This window comes from Carassius gibelio, chromosome B9, assembly GCF_023724105.1.
Source record: "Carassius gibelio isolate Cgi1373 ecotype wild population from Czech Republic chromosome B9, carGib1.2-hapl.c, whole genome shotgun sequence".
Classification (NCBI taxonomy): Eukaryota; Metazoa; Chordata; class Actinopteri; order Cypriniformes; family Cyprinidae; genus Carassius; species Carassius gibelio.
The window spans coordinates 12,208,357-12,223,484 of NC_068404.1; the positions used below are offsets into that span (position 1 = coordinate 12,208,357).

Consider the following 15,128-nt stretch of genomic DNA (forward strand, 5'->3'; position numbering starts at 1 on the left):
GCACATTCAAGTCTATCTTCAAAAACGTGAGTGACAGTTATCAGGTTAATAGGCAAGGACAACGACCTAAATGGGAGGTTTTATTAAAACTAACTAGAACCCCTGATTTATAAGGTCTTAGAGAAGTAATCATTAGAAATATATGATATCATTAAATAATAACATTTAACAAGAGTGAAAAACAGACATTTGATTTGATGTTAGTCCGGGTGTGTATGCATTCTGTACTGCTAGCTATGAAATCTCAAAGTATTCATGACGACCTTTAAAAATACTTTTTAAGCACATTTTAGAAGAATGCTCTAAAGCTGTTGATAAATATCCACCTGCATCATGAAAGTGCTTTGTCAGATTGTAGGTATTTTAATTATAAAAGAATGAAACCGGTCATCGTGTGTAAAAACATCTTTCACTCTGAGTAGTGTGCTTTTGGCCGCTAAGCCCCTCATGCCACAGACCTCCCCTGTGTGAAAGTTCATGTACTTGCGTGACTGTCTTGTGTTCTTATGTGTATAGGGAGGAGCTGGGATAATCACTGAACTTGATGTGAGGTAATCCTACCACTGCCAATTCATAGTGATTTGCAAAACTGTTTTGAGAGTAGCATGTCACTATTTATGTACAAAGGTAAAGATAAAAGCAATAACTGTAGCCTCTAACAAACTCTGGTCTTATGAAAACAAAAGAAAATGAATAATGTATGGTTTTATGAACATTTGTGGGGGGGAAACAACCACTGGAAAATATAGGTAATCTTTGGTTTAGTTTTGTCTTATTTTTATTAATTTGATTGGATCGGTTGGTCTTTGTCATTTGCTGTTGCTGTGATCTTATGTGAGAGAGAGGTTGTATCTCCCTCATGCAAGTAAACGCATCATTAGAGACAAATTGTTTATAGCAAATAAATGGCAATATTTAATCAAAAATAAGAATTATTAAATTTGATTTCACGGTGAATTCAAATAGTTCAGATCAATCTACATGCAGGAATAAAATAATCGGAAATTATATCACAAAGACGTGCCCTGCAGACCCTCATGACTGTGTATAAAGGTCAAAAGTCTCTTGAAATATCAGATAAGCTGAACTTTTTATGATAAGACAATGTTAGTTTGGTTCATGTGGTGCAACTCCCCAATAGCATGATTAACCTATTACAGACATTTGGTCCTATTTACCTTTGTATGAACAAGTCCTTTGAAAGTTGTTTTATGCAAGTACATTCCTGAAATCATTAACCCAGTCGCATTTACATTTAACTCATTTGTGAGACTTTAATCTGCAGTCCAGGGACATCATGACAGAGCGTAAAAGTTCATTCGTTGTTCTGTACCCACATGCTGCAAGTGACCTATCAAAACTCACTCCCCTTTTGTCTAGATTTGAGGTCCCTCCTCTTTTGAAAATATCCCCAATCCTCTTAAATGTATTGCATTTCTGCTTTCTGCTGTATGAGTGTTAGAAAGATGGTGAGAGCACTGACTGTTTCCGCTCTGGGGCTTCTAGCTTTGCTATGCTTGTTCCCCTCGGAGCCTGTGCAGGCTGGGAAAGTGCTTGTCTTGCCAGTGGATGGCAGCCACTGGTTGAGCATGAAGATCCTGGTGGAAGAGCTTTCTCGGAGGGGTCATGAGGTGGTGGTCCTGGTCCCTGAAACCAGTGTTCTGATTGGGAGGTCTGGTAATTACACCACTAAGTTTTTTCGTGTGCCTTACACCCTTGCTGAACTAAATGCTAACTTGGACCACATAAGGAAAAGTGCGCTTGAGAAGCCTCAGCAGTTGACTGATATCATTGCAAATCTGGGGAACCTGATGCGGTTCACGGATATGCAGGTAAAAGCCTGTGAATTGCTGCTGTATGACGAGTCCCTGATGAAGAGTCTCAGAGAAACAGGATTTGATGTTTTGCTCACTGACCCTTTCCTGCCCTGTGGCACCATCATTGCTGATTCCTTCTCACTCCCTGCCGTTTATTTCTTGCGTGGACTTCCCTGTCGGCTTGATGAGGCAGCTGCCCAGTGTCCCTCACCTCCATCTTTTGTCCCACGCTTCTTCACTGGTTTCTCAGATAAGATGACCTTTTCTCAGAGAGTGAGAAACACGCTTATGACAGTTTTCGAAAAGTACTTATGCCACAAACTTTTTGACAGCTTTGGTGAACTGGCCAGCAGATATCTACAGAAGGACACAACATACGAAGAGCTGTTGAGCCACGGTGCAGTCTGGCTTCTAAGGTACGACTTTACCTTAGATTATCCCAAACCCCAGATGCCGAACATGGTCCAAATAGGGGGCATCAGCAGTGCTAAGAAAGGTCCACTGACAAAGGTAAGATGTTAATGAACAGTCATTCTTAGTTGTTCTATGTTGTCTGGTGCACAAAATGCAAATCTTTCACATTGGCACATACATTTTACAAATATATAATGCACTTACTGATAAGACTTTACTGTTAATGCAAATAATGCAAATAATAATAATAATACAACTTTAAAAATAAATCATTCTGCACTATTGCATTTTCATGGAGTCAGATCAGAATGATTGTTTATATTCTGTGCAAATTCATCAGTGCCGGTTTCTCAGGGATTTAGATCATGTATGCAAAAGGCTATTTAGACCCCAGGCAAAATATTATTCACTGATTTTTCTGAATACTAGAGTGGACTATACTTGCTATGTCATTCTAACAGGTTGGAGTTGTAGGTCTAAGTCAATATACCCTGATCCTTTTGATTGCCATGAGTTTATGTGCAGTAATACTAAAACATGAACTTTGAAAGAACATTCCAATATTTGCTGTCCCTGTTATTTTACATCACACAATGTTCAGTGCCAGGACAACCAAGATATCATTTTGAATACTCCAAATTCACTGGAACAAGCATAAGAACAAAATCACAAGTGCACACGTGTTGTAAATTGGGTAGAAAATGTCCATGGGAAGTTCTCCTTTGTGCATAAATATAAATAATCTACAAACATTTATTAGTGATTGAGATGCAAAGATTGATTCAGTGCTATAGGACTGAGCTAATCCTTCTTTCTGTAAATATCGCCACCCATTTGAACCTTGTCCTGATTCATTTTAAGATGGTACTTTAACCTGTGTGGTTAAACTGCATGAGTGTGTTTCTTCATTGATCTCCTTCAACTGCCACTGTCTTTTACACCACTGATAAAATGGCTAGCTTGTGGTTGCTCTTGGGTCTCTTACTTTCTAGTTTAGCTGAAGCTGGGAAACTGCTGGTTATACCGTCAGATGGCAGTCACTGGTTGGGGATGAAGCCTATTGTGGAAGAGCTGGGGAGGAGAGGAAACCAGGTGGTGGTCGTCATCCCAGAGGCGAGTCTGAGCATGGGTCCTTCAGAGCATACCACCACTCTGACATATCCCGTGAACTACACCACGGCTGAATTAAAAGCGAGCATAGCAGATGAATTCAACACCATTCTGAGCATTGATATCTCTACAGACCTAGCCAAGTTTCAGGCATTCATCATCTCGCTGGATGTTCTGCCCATGTTTATATTGAGGAATGCAGAGGGTTTGCTCTTCAACAAGGACTTGATGAAGAAACTGCAAGAGTACAACTTTGATGCGATTCTCACAGATCCATTTGAGCCTGTTGGAGCTATAGCTGGTGAATATCTCTCCATTCCAGCTGTTTATATGCAAATAAACCATCCTTGTGGTGTCGATACCCTTTCCAGTCAATGTCCAGCTCCAGCTTCTTATGTTCCACAGCCTTTAACTCATTTTACTGACCGCATGAATCTCTGGCAAAGAAGTGTGAACCTGGTGAGGACTCTTCTTCAGCCCATGGCTTGTGAGCGAATGTTTGCTCGTGCAGATGAGATCGCCTCACATGTGCTTCAGAGAAAAACAACGATGGTGGAGATCATGAGCCACGCAGCTCTCTGGTTTTTGCGTTTTGACTTTGCTGTGGAATTCCCACGTCCAGTGATGCCTAACATGGTGATGATTGGAGCAACAGTTAGCCAGAAACCCAAACCTCTGTCACAAGTGAGTCGTTATTGTTCAGTTCTTAATAGGATTATACTAGTGCTGTATGTGTGGATTTAATTTGATTAAAAAACAAAAACTTGTTTTGTTTAATCTCTGTAGATATCCTGAAATAGAAAAAAAAATGCAACATGTAAGTTACCCAACCCAGTCTCCAGTATGACTGGATAAGCACTTTTATGAGTCAAGAACTCATAAAAAACACTTAAAGATCTACAAGTATGGGCAGAGAGGCTGTTGCTGATGCCTACAGATGGCACATGCTTGACCCTATACTACTCCTACTTGTTCTGCTGCCATATCGTTATATAGCAGAAATAAGAATAGCGGGTGTTTCAATGTTTTTTGCAATTTAGTCCAAAGCACTAAGACCTTTCACTTTTGTCAGGTTTTCATTTTCTGCTTGTCTGTATTTGTCAGTTTGTGCATTAATGGTGGGAATTTTTCAATGAATCTTCTGCAGATTGCATAGATGCACCAGTAGGTGACACTCAAGTATATATATATATATATATATATATATATATATATATATATATATATATATATATATATATATATATAAAGCCACATTCTTTCATCTTTCATACAGTGAGAGCAAACCTTGGCATGGATCAGTTTTAGTACCAAACTAAATAGGCCGTTAGCTGAATTCATACGGGGTTACAGTGTAAACGCTTGACATCATTAGTAATTTGTGGCTTTGACTGTTGTTATTGACTGTTATTATGTTATTGATGACAATGATAAATATGATGGCATTAAATTTGAATTCAGTGTGCATACATTTTTATTTAATAACCAGAGAAAGAGAGATAGTAGATTTGATGTAAAGTATGATTTGGATGCATTCTGAATACTATCTCTGGGTATTCACGACATGCAGCACTCATAAGTACAATGTTTGAGCCATTGATAAATATCTTTTTCCACCTGCATCATTAAGGTGTGAAGACACCTATAGGTTATTTTAACTGTAAGCTGGAAAATCTTAGACTCTCAAACATTTCTTTTCTTTAGACATGTTGTCAACATATTGTTTTTCTCTATTGTATCATCAGCTCCTTATCTTTGCAGCCAAAGAATCAAAGTGAGAGTGATTCACCTGCAAACAGGTCCTTGTGTAAAAACATGCTTTGTAATCTTTCTCTCAGCACGTTATGATCACCACAGCCCTTGTAAGTGAGAGTTCATGTTTTTTGCGTGACTGCCTTCTGTTCCCATGTGTATAGGGAAGAGCTGAGACTAATTGAGTTTGCACAATATGTAAGGTGATCCTGCTACTGCCAATCCATAATGACTTGCAGAATTGTTTTGCAAGTAGCTCCTCTTATGAGTATCAATCATTTATTTTAACGTTAATAATTATTTCAATTTTTATTCTTTTTGTAAATTCTTGAAAAGTAGTTTTTCCCAATCTTTTATTATAACAATCAAGCTACATGTAGAAGAAAAAAACATAGAACAGGAAATGATATGAGTGATCACTCCTGCAGACTCTCGTGACTATGTGTCAAGGTCAAAAAGTTTAATATTATTATTTTAGTTCAGTTTCATGCTACACAGCTCCCTGAAATCATGATATTTATTGAAAAACTTTGTTTCCTTTTGAGAAATTTGTAAACTGAATTGATAGTTTATGCTACCTGATTCATTAAATACTGGCATATCGAACCTTTAAAGTGTTACTGATATATAATCTAGTTTGGTCTTCTTTTGTATGAACAAAGCATTCTATAGATAACCTCTTATGTTTGTATGCTCTTGAAATGATTAACCCAGAGCTACATTTAACACACTTCTTAAACTTTAAACTGCATTACGGTGATATCATGACAGAACATAAAAAGTTCATTCGTTGTGTTGTACACACATGCTGCCAGTGACCTATGAACACCCATTTCCCTTTTGTCTAGTTCTGAGGCCCCACCTCTTCTGAAATCTTTCGCAGCCCTCTTAAATGTATCGTATTTCTGCTGTATGAGTGTTAGAAGAATGGTGAGAGCACTGACTGTTTCCGCTCTGGGGCTTCTAGCTTTGCTATGCTTGTTCCCCTCGGAGCCTGTGCAGGCTGGGAAAGTGCTTGTCTTGCCAGTGGATGGCAGCCACTGGTTGAGCATGAAGATCCTGGTGGAAGAGCTTTCTCGGAGGGGTCATGAGATCGTGGTCCTGGTTCCTGAAATCAGTGTTCTGATTGGGAGGTCTGGTACTTACACCACTAAAACTTTTCGTGTGCCCTACACCCATGCTGATCTGCAGGCCAACTTGGACAAAATACAGAAGAATGCATTTGAGAAGCCTCCGAAACTGACTGATATTTTTGAGAATTTGGGGAACCTGATTCAGTTCTTGAATATGCATGTGACAGCCTGTGAATGGCTGCTGTATGACGAGCCCGTGATGAAGAGTCTTAGAGAAACAGGATTTGATATTTTGCTCACTGACCCTTTCCTGCCCTGTGGCGCCATCATTGCTGATTCCTTCTCGATTCCAGCCGTTTACTTCCTGCGTATGATTCCCTGTCTGCTTGATGTGGAAGCCACACAGTGTCCCTCACCTCCGTCTTTTGTGCCACGCTTCTTCACTGGTTACACAGATAAGATGACTTTCCCTCAAAGAATAGAAAACACACTTATGGCAGTTTTTGATGCTTTCCTATGCCGCAAACTGTTTGCTAGCACTGATGAACTGGCCAGCAGATATCTGCAGAAGGACACTACATACAAAGAGCTTTTAAGTCATGGTGCAGTCTGGCTTCTAAGGTACGACTTTACCTTTGAGTATCCAAAACCTCAAATGCCAAATATGGTCCAAATAGGGGGCATCAACTGTGCTAAGAAGGCCCCACTGACAAAGGTAAGATGCAAATTCATCAGGGTAAAACTTTGTGCAGTTAAAGCTTTTAGGCCATGTTTGCAGTACGCATTTTAGATGCTAAATAAGATATTATTCAATACATTTTTTAACAACTAGTCTAGAGCGGACTATGCTCTGCCCCACTATGTCATCCATGCACAAAGCCTGGCTGGTTAAATCTGTTGGTCAAATTAGAAGCTGTTGGTCCAGGTCAACATGACCTAATCCATGCTGATGTCATGAATTTATGAGCAGTAACATTAGAACATGATGTACTATGTACTTTGAAAGAGACTGGTTGCATCACATGATCTTTATTAAACAGTTTCTGTTATGCAGAGCTTGTCTGCAATGACATGGTTGAAGAGTTCCAACCTACACAATCATGAACTATGTTTAAATATCTAAATGCAATCCACTACGGTCATAAGCTATAGTTCTGAAGATGTGTATTATTCCATGAAACATATCTCTCAGAGAGTCAGTTTAGGACTTTGACCACTTTAATCTTTAAGAGGAAATGAGGTGCCTCTTTGTGTTTACAGTATGAAACAGAAGAAGCTTTTTGTATGGTTGTGCACTGTTAAGTAAGGAAACTTACTGTTGAGTAAATTCTTCTTTTACCAAGAGGTAGATCTGTTTGTATGTTAATAGCTAAAACACTTGAACTAACTGTTGCAGTATGCTGCTTTTCAAAGTTTATCATGCAAGTTCATGTGGAAATCTGTGAATCTGTAACAAATAATGAAAAAAGTAAGAGGAAGGATGGAGAGGCGACGCTCCACTGTGAAAGCTTGCTCCACTGTGTCCTCAGAACATGAAACCTGTTCAGTGCTGACATGTGTTCTCTGTGCAGGAGCTGGAGGAGTTTGTTGACGGTTCTGGAGAGCATGGGTTTGTGGTCTTCACTCTGGGCTCCATGGTGTCCCAGTTACCCGAGGCCAAAGCCAGAGAGTTCTTTGAGGCATTCAGGCAGATACCTCAGAGGGTAAGTGATGATAGACTTAAAAATAAATCAATAAAAGACTACTTTTAAACATGCAGTTTAGATGCAATTTAAATGTAAACTCATTTTTTTATTTTTTATTTTGGGGTCAAAGTAAGGCCAAGCATATATGTGTTAAACAAAATAATGTTTTACCAAATAATGCATGTCATCCGTCATGTGTTAAGGATTTCATGGCTGGATTTTATTAACCTTCATGATTCTCTTTGATTGGCAGGTGCTATGGAGGTACACTGGACCAGTCCCTGAAAATGCTCCAAAGAATGTCAAACTTATGAAGTGGCTGCCACAAAATGATCTCTTGGGTATGTTATATTCTCCTTTGACCCTACAACCCTCCTGTAAGACATTTTATTCATAGAAATAAGCTTTTTTGGCATTGCTGATAAAATTCAGAGTGTACATGATGTTTGAATTAATATGCCATATTATAATTGACTTCATCATGTCAATTGCTAACACACTATTACAATGAATGTGTTTTCCTTTAGGCCATCCTAAGGTTAAGGCTTTCATTACACATGGTGGATCACATGGAATCTATGAAGGAATCTATAACGGGGTGCCAATGGTGATGCTTCCTCTGTTTGGTGACCAAGGGGATAACGTTCAACGCTTAGTGTCTCGAGGAGTTGCAGAAACCCTGAGTATCTATGATCTGACCGCAGAAAAACTGCTGGTTGCATTGAGAAAGGTCATCAGTGATAAAAGGTAAACACAACCACGTTTAGTCTGTGCATGAAATCAGTTTGCAATTGACCGATTGGTAAGTCCTGCCCCCCTTAGTTACTGTTGCTAACTGGGACAAGTTGCTCACTGTTTTACAATGACAGCTGTCAGTGAAAACCTTCTTCTGAGATGTTTCTGATAAATTTAGGACACAAATCAACCTTCAAGTGGGACTTAAATATGCCATGGAGGGATATATAAAAGATATTAAAACAAATATGTAAATATACAGACCACAATGCAAATGAAAGAATTATGTCACAGTGGTCATGACAACATCCCGGATCAACACCGTTCATATACTAGATAGTAAGATTCAATTAATTAACATTTCAATAGATTAATATGGAGAGGCATTCTCCTATAGACCTTCGTTCATGTGTTTTTGACTTTCGCAGCACCGTACATGACGTGAGAACAGTTCACTTTTTTAGGTTTGTACATTTGCATGAACTCACTAACTTTAACGCTAACGTTAGCTAGTTTTAGCCAGAGATACCTTGCTAACGCTCAAGATGACATTAACGTTCTGCTAAAGCAGATGAAAAGTGTAACTTTATGGCAGGATATCAACCAGAAAATGAACATTTTTGTCTTCATTGTAATTGGAGTTGAATGCTTAGGGACATATTGCTCTGTTTTGGTTGGATTTAGGAAATTAAATAAAATAAATTACATTGCCTATTCTATCAAGATAACTGGAATTAGTGTTACAAGTACCCTAGGCAAATTTTTTTTCATTTTTGAAGCATAAACACCATAAACATATGAGAGTTTCGGTTCTTCCAATGTTTCTGTATGACGCTAAAGATGTCCAGTAGAGTAACTGATACTCGACCGCCATTGGCTCATCTGCTATCAAATTTGATATATTTATATATATATCTTATTTTCCGGACTATAAGTGCGACTTATTTATCAAAATTAATTTGACATGAACCGAGAAAAAATGAAATAACAGAAAACATTACCGTCTACAGCCGCGAGAGGGCGCTCTATGCTGCTAGAGATGCTGCTCAGTGCTCCTGTAGTCTACCCCTGAGCAGCATATAGCGCCCTCTCACGGCTGTGGACAGTAATGTTTACTCTTGGTTCTTGGGTCTAAATAAATGCGACTTATATGTTTTTTTCCTCGTCATGACGTATTTTTGGACTGATGCGACTTAAACTCAGGTGCGACTTATAGTCCGAAAAATACGGTAGCTATATATCATCTGCGTTCGAGGGGAAGTGCTTACCAAATAGGTCAGCTGTTTATATCCATGCCACATTTAGTATTGAACTCAAAGTGGAATATTAGTCCTTATTTACAGTATTGCACTGTAAAAAATAATTTTTCAAAGTTGTATAAAAAAATATTATAGTGCGTTTTCCAAGAAAAGACTGCAGTAGTTTTGTATGCAAGACTATATAAACATACTTCCTCCATCTTTGACTCAACAGCTACAAGGAGAAGATGACCGAGCTTTCAGCTATTCATAGAGACCGTCCCATTGAGCCTTTGGACCTGGCTGTGTTCTGGACTGAGTTTGTAATGAGACACAAAGGGGCAGCACATCTTAGACCTGCAGCCCATGAGCTGAACTGGATTCAGTATCATTCTCTGGACGTCATTGGCTTTCTCCTTCTCATTCTAGTGACAGTTATTTTTGTGACTGTCAAAAGCTGCATGTTCTGTTTCAGGAAGTGTTTCAAGAAAACTCAGAAAAAGAAGAAGGAGTAGATTTTTTTAAGTCATCATTTTGTAATGTCTGTTTTTGTGGGGTGATTGTTTAGAGACTTGTTTAATCTGTGATTTTATAAACTGAATACCTCTATTCCCTGGGTCAGTGACTTGAATAAAGCCTCACAAAACCTGAACGTGTCAGGTAAACATTTACATTTGTTATTTTTAGTTACAGTTTTTTTAATCATTATAAACAAATTGGTGAAAAGATTGTAAAAAAAAAAAAAAAAAAAAAAAAAAGGCTGTTTTTCAACTAATTCTTTAAGAAATCTTTGACTTTTTGCTTGGTTATCCATTAAGTTAAGATCCTTATATTAGATAACATGACATAATAGTGCTTTGCAAGTTGGTCAGAAGTTAACTTGGCAAGTAAAAAAAAATAAAAAAAAAAATAATAATAATAATAATAATAATGTTATTGCTGCAAATCCTCATTCAGAGAAGCAAAATGACCAGAGTTTTTTTAGCTTTTAACACTTGAGTATGTGTAATATCAAATATTTTTGTTTCTAGAGATGAAAATTCAGATACATTTACCTTTGCAATCACAGGTATAAATTAAAAATAGTGTTTTTACTTATTTTTTAATCAAATAAATGCAGCCTGCATAACAGACTTCTTTAAAAACATTACCAGTGTTGGGAAAATTACTTATTTTCCATATTTTAAATGTAATAAGTAGTGTAACTATTTCAATTACTTTAATAAAGTAATGTAATTAATTACATTTGATTACTTTTTGATTACTTTGCAACATTTCTAATGAATGTTTTCAACTGTGAATCATTTTGAAACATTTAAAGCAGGCAGGTTAACCTTACAATAGTAGGGTACAACGGAACTAAAATATATAACTGCAGAAAAGAATATATATATATATATATATATATATATATATATATATATATATATATATATATATATATATATATATATATATATACACACACACACACACACACACACACACACACACACACACACACACACACATATATATATATATATATATATATATATATATATACCTTTGTACTGAATATTAATGGAGTTAAACAGATTTTGTGTGAAAATAAATAAAGTTAAAAAGTTTAAAAATCTTATTAATTTATGAGGTGGAAAAAGGGAAGAGTATAACTGCACTGGAGATCTCTAAATGGGGAATGGAACTCCAAAACGGCGTGGCTTCCTCCCACTGACAGACAGGCACATGACATGCATGCACAATTATTCTCCCAATCCTCTTTAGCACAAACTCCGCCCCATAGCTGATTCTAATGATTTTATTGGTAGAGTAAATCACAGTGTTCCTATACTGTGCTACAAAAAATGGTAGCCCCTAAACCTACCCCACACCTGACCCTAACCAACCAGTGAAAATGACAGCACAGTCTGATTGGCGCTGAATAGCGTGGTAGAGAAAGTTGCAGTTCAGAAGATATATAAATGGATCATTCATTTATTCATTCAGTTATTAGGATTTTCCGATATGAAATTGACGGCCTGTTCCCTAACTCCCCAGCCGGACCTCAACAGACAATAGTACTTTTTAAGTTACACCAAGCGTTACTACCCCCTTCGCCCCCGTTGCTTAAAACAAAACAATAGAACAAAATCTTTTCCCTGTGTGCGTTGTTACGGCTCATGGTTAATTCTCTTTTATATCATGAAGCAGAGGTTCAAATTCTGGTGCCTACATAGGGCCATCCTTAGCTGACGTGGGGCCCGGTCCGTTCGGCATGGAGCCCCCTCAAGCACGGGGTCTGGTGTGACCACTGGCCACAAGCTTTGGGCTCTGCTATCTCAGAGAATATTTATTTATATAGCATATTATTTATATAACATATTTTATTTTAGATCAACTAGAAGCAATGTTTAATTTTGAAATGTAAGTCAATAACAATTGCCTGAAGCCAGAGCCAATGGTGAAAGTCTTTGCTCGAAGAGACCCTGCTCCATTTGGGAGGTTCTGCCCAATTTTGGATTTCATGCCCATTTTGGACGTCTGGTCTGCAGTTATACCTACAGTACTTGGAGAGGATTGGGAAAAAGATTGCACATGCATATAATTTGCTGTCAATGTCAATGGGAGGAAGCCACGCGCTATTTTCCCTCCCTCATTTGGAGATCTCCAGGCTGCAGTTATGCCCTTGTCAAAACTACAGCACTCCAGTATTGCAGGAATACTCTACTCACCACAACAGCAGCCTTACTGAAATGCACATTCATTCTCTGCCAGCAGGAGGCGCTTTCGAACTGCAGACCTATACTGTTTCCCCAGGTGTTGTACCAAAATCTTCTGGATTCCTCAGACAAAAATCATACTCCTTGTAGCGCTTGCAATTAAACTCACAGCGGTTGATAATAAGGCTTTTTTAGATCATTTTTATTATGATAAGCCTTTTATTAACAAGCAGCTAAAAGATGCAAAAACGCCAACTGAGCAGATAATACCGCAGCTTACACACCGCCATAGACGTCTGGACTATAGTGTTCTTAATGTTGTGAGCTTCATCAAGAATCGCATGTTCCCAAGCAACCCGTAACAGAGGAGGCAGGTCTGTGGCCCAAGACAACAAGAAAAGAACTTCTTAAAACAACCTCTTAGTAGTGCACAGACAACAACACATGAACAGGCCCTCAAACAACATCTCAGCTAATTAAATGAAACATTAAGATGTTGAGATCATTATTCATACTACATGATCAGAGTCCTTCGAGGGTTTCTCTGCATCCTCCTTCTGCACTGGGATCTCCTGAGAGACCAGACTGTATGCGGTGATCACAACATCATGATCAGCAAAGCTGGTGGAGACACAGACTGGAAAGAGAGGATGAGAGATTAAACAAGATGAAAAGAAAAAGATAAAGTTAAACACACAAAAAGACGAAACAAATCTACGTGAACATTTGCAACAATTATGTACAGTGACCTTAAAAAGTATTTAGACATTTACAAACATGTGAATGCCACTGCATTATAAAATAAAATCTCAAACAACCAATATTAATAACTAAGCTATCTTTTTTTAAAAAAATAAATGTAGTAAAACCATGAAAGGAGCCAACTTCACAGATCCACTGAAGATACATTTGGGATCAGATAGATGGATGGACGGACAGACAAAATCATGTCAGAAGGTTTGAAATTTTGTATTTAATGTAATGGCAATTTTAAGTGCAACTGAAGTGTCCAAGTAATTTCTGGCAGCACTAAATGTATATGCATGCAAGTTTCATCACGCACTCAGACAACGTGTGTTTTGCTAAATGCTTCACAGATACATGTGTGTATGATCTGTCTTTTGTTGGTGTGTATGCGAGTATGTAGCCTACACAACTCCTCTGTCAGTTGGGGTCATGGCACAAACACACACTGAGACGGTTACTCTTCACACACTTGTCAATCTCTTTCTTCCAGTGATGCACCAGAGAAGCAGGACAGATTATCAGTGTCCCCTGAGAAGCCACTATGGTTAAATCTGAGGATTATAATTATGACACATACAATCTTGAATCTGTTTAGATTATGCAACTGCCCAGCAGGCACAGTACATCAATGTGACGTCAGGAAGACGTTGGACTCCAACTAATCCAACGTCAGTCAGACGTCATATTTTGGTTGAAAATGAAAGTCGGGTTGACGTCTAAACCCAACTTTGTTTGACGTCAAACTCCAACATCAGACAGACGTTGAATTTTGGTTGGAATAAGCACCACACTGCAACAATGGCTGAAATGCATGGCAGCACATTAAATATCTCAAGATCTCAGCAGAGGAGGATTAAACAACTCCACAAACAGCATCACCAGCTTCACTTATTACTAACCAGACTGACTTTATTTCTGTCAGACGTCTACAAAAGCTCTTATTGAAAATTAACAGGGTTTTTTCTAATATGTTTAATTTCCATAAAACCATAACAGTGATTAGTGTTTCCATTAGTTGGGCTCTTAACTCGTATTATATCTCTTGTCTTTTTTGGCTGCTGTGATGGTGTGTATGTCAAGCACATTTGCAGCTTCAAAGAAAGCTAAAGTGACATTAGATCAGGTGATGGTGTTATCTGTTGATGGTTTTACAAATCATCATGAAAAAAAACCTGATTTAGTGATGTTTTTTTAGTCTAACAATTATGTTGTGGTTTTAGTACATTTGTATTACAAACTCAGATCCAGCAGTAGTATAACAATCATTTAAAATCTTTTAACAAACATGATCTCAATAAAAGTTGCTTACACTGACACACACACACACACACATATATCAACAATCAGCGTATGAATCTCAACATTGGTGACATGCTTCATGCAGCAATGCATACTGGGAGCCATGATTTATACTGTGTTGGCTCCCAGCATGCATTGCTGCATGAAGCATGTCACCATTGTTGAGATTCATATACTTATTATTGATGTCTGTGTCTCGAAAACATTTCTCCCATAATGTATTTAAAAATGAAAATTCTGAATGTCTGACCTGTGGAAAGAAAGTATATAAAGTACATAATATAGTTCACTAATAATAAATAACCACTTTGGGTCAATGACAACAAGAGTCCTCAATCACTCTTCTTTATGAAAATGAAAACTATACCACTTTATCTTTGTTTACGGCTCATTTTACAATAAACTATGTGTTTTAGCTACAACTATTACAAGAACCACGAACTTACTAATACAAAAGTCAAACTATCCAACTAAAGTAAACATTGACCACAATAATGGTGACCAAACATTTCCAAATAAAACTTAATTCTTGTTAATTCTCAAAAAGAACTTCTGT

General features: G+C 37.8%; 1 protein-coding gene across 9 annotated transcripts in view; it reads left to right on the plus strand.

The window, feature by feature from the left end:
* The window catches only part of LOC127965067 (UDP-glucuronosyltransferase), a 31,266-nt gene that overhangs the window by 8,743 nt on the left and 7,395 nt on the right, over positions 1–15,128 (plus strand). For 3 of the 9 annotated variants that reach the window (XM_052565613.1, XM_052565617.1, XM_052565615.1), the window contains exons 2-5: positions 7,738–7,869; positions 8,105–8,192; positions 8,379–8,598; positions 10,060–10,495. In XM_052565613.1, coding sequence (XP_052421573.1) covers positions 7,738–7,869; positions 8,105–8,192; positions 8,379–8,598; positions 10,060–10,339 — 720 coding nt within the window. In that variant the 3' untranslated portion in view covers positions 10,340–10,495. Of the gene's footprint in view, positions 1–1,429; positions 2,328–2,414; positions 4,026–4,634; positions 6,882–7,737; positions 7,870–8,104; positions 8,193–8,378; positions 8,599–10,059; positions 10,496–15,128 lie in introns of those variants that run through there. The other 6 variants (XM_052565616.1, XR_008155245.1, XM_052565611.1 and 3 more) reach the window with 6 other exon arrangements.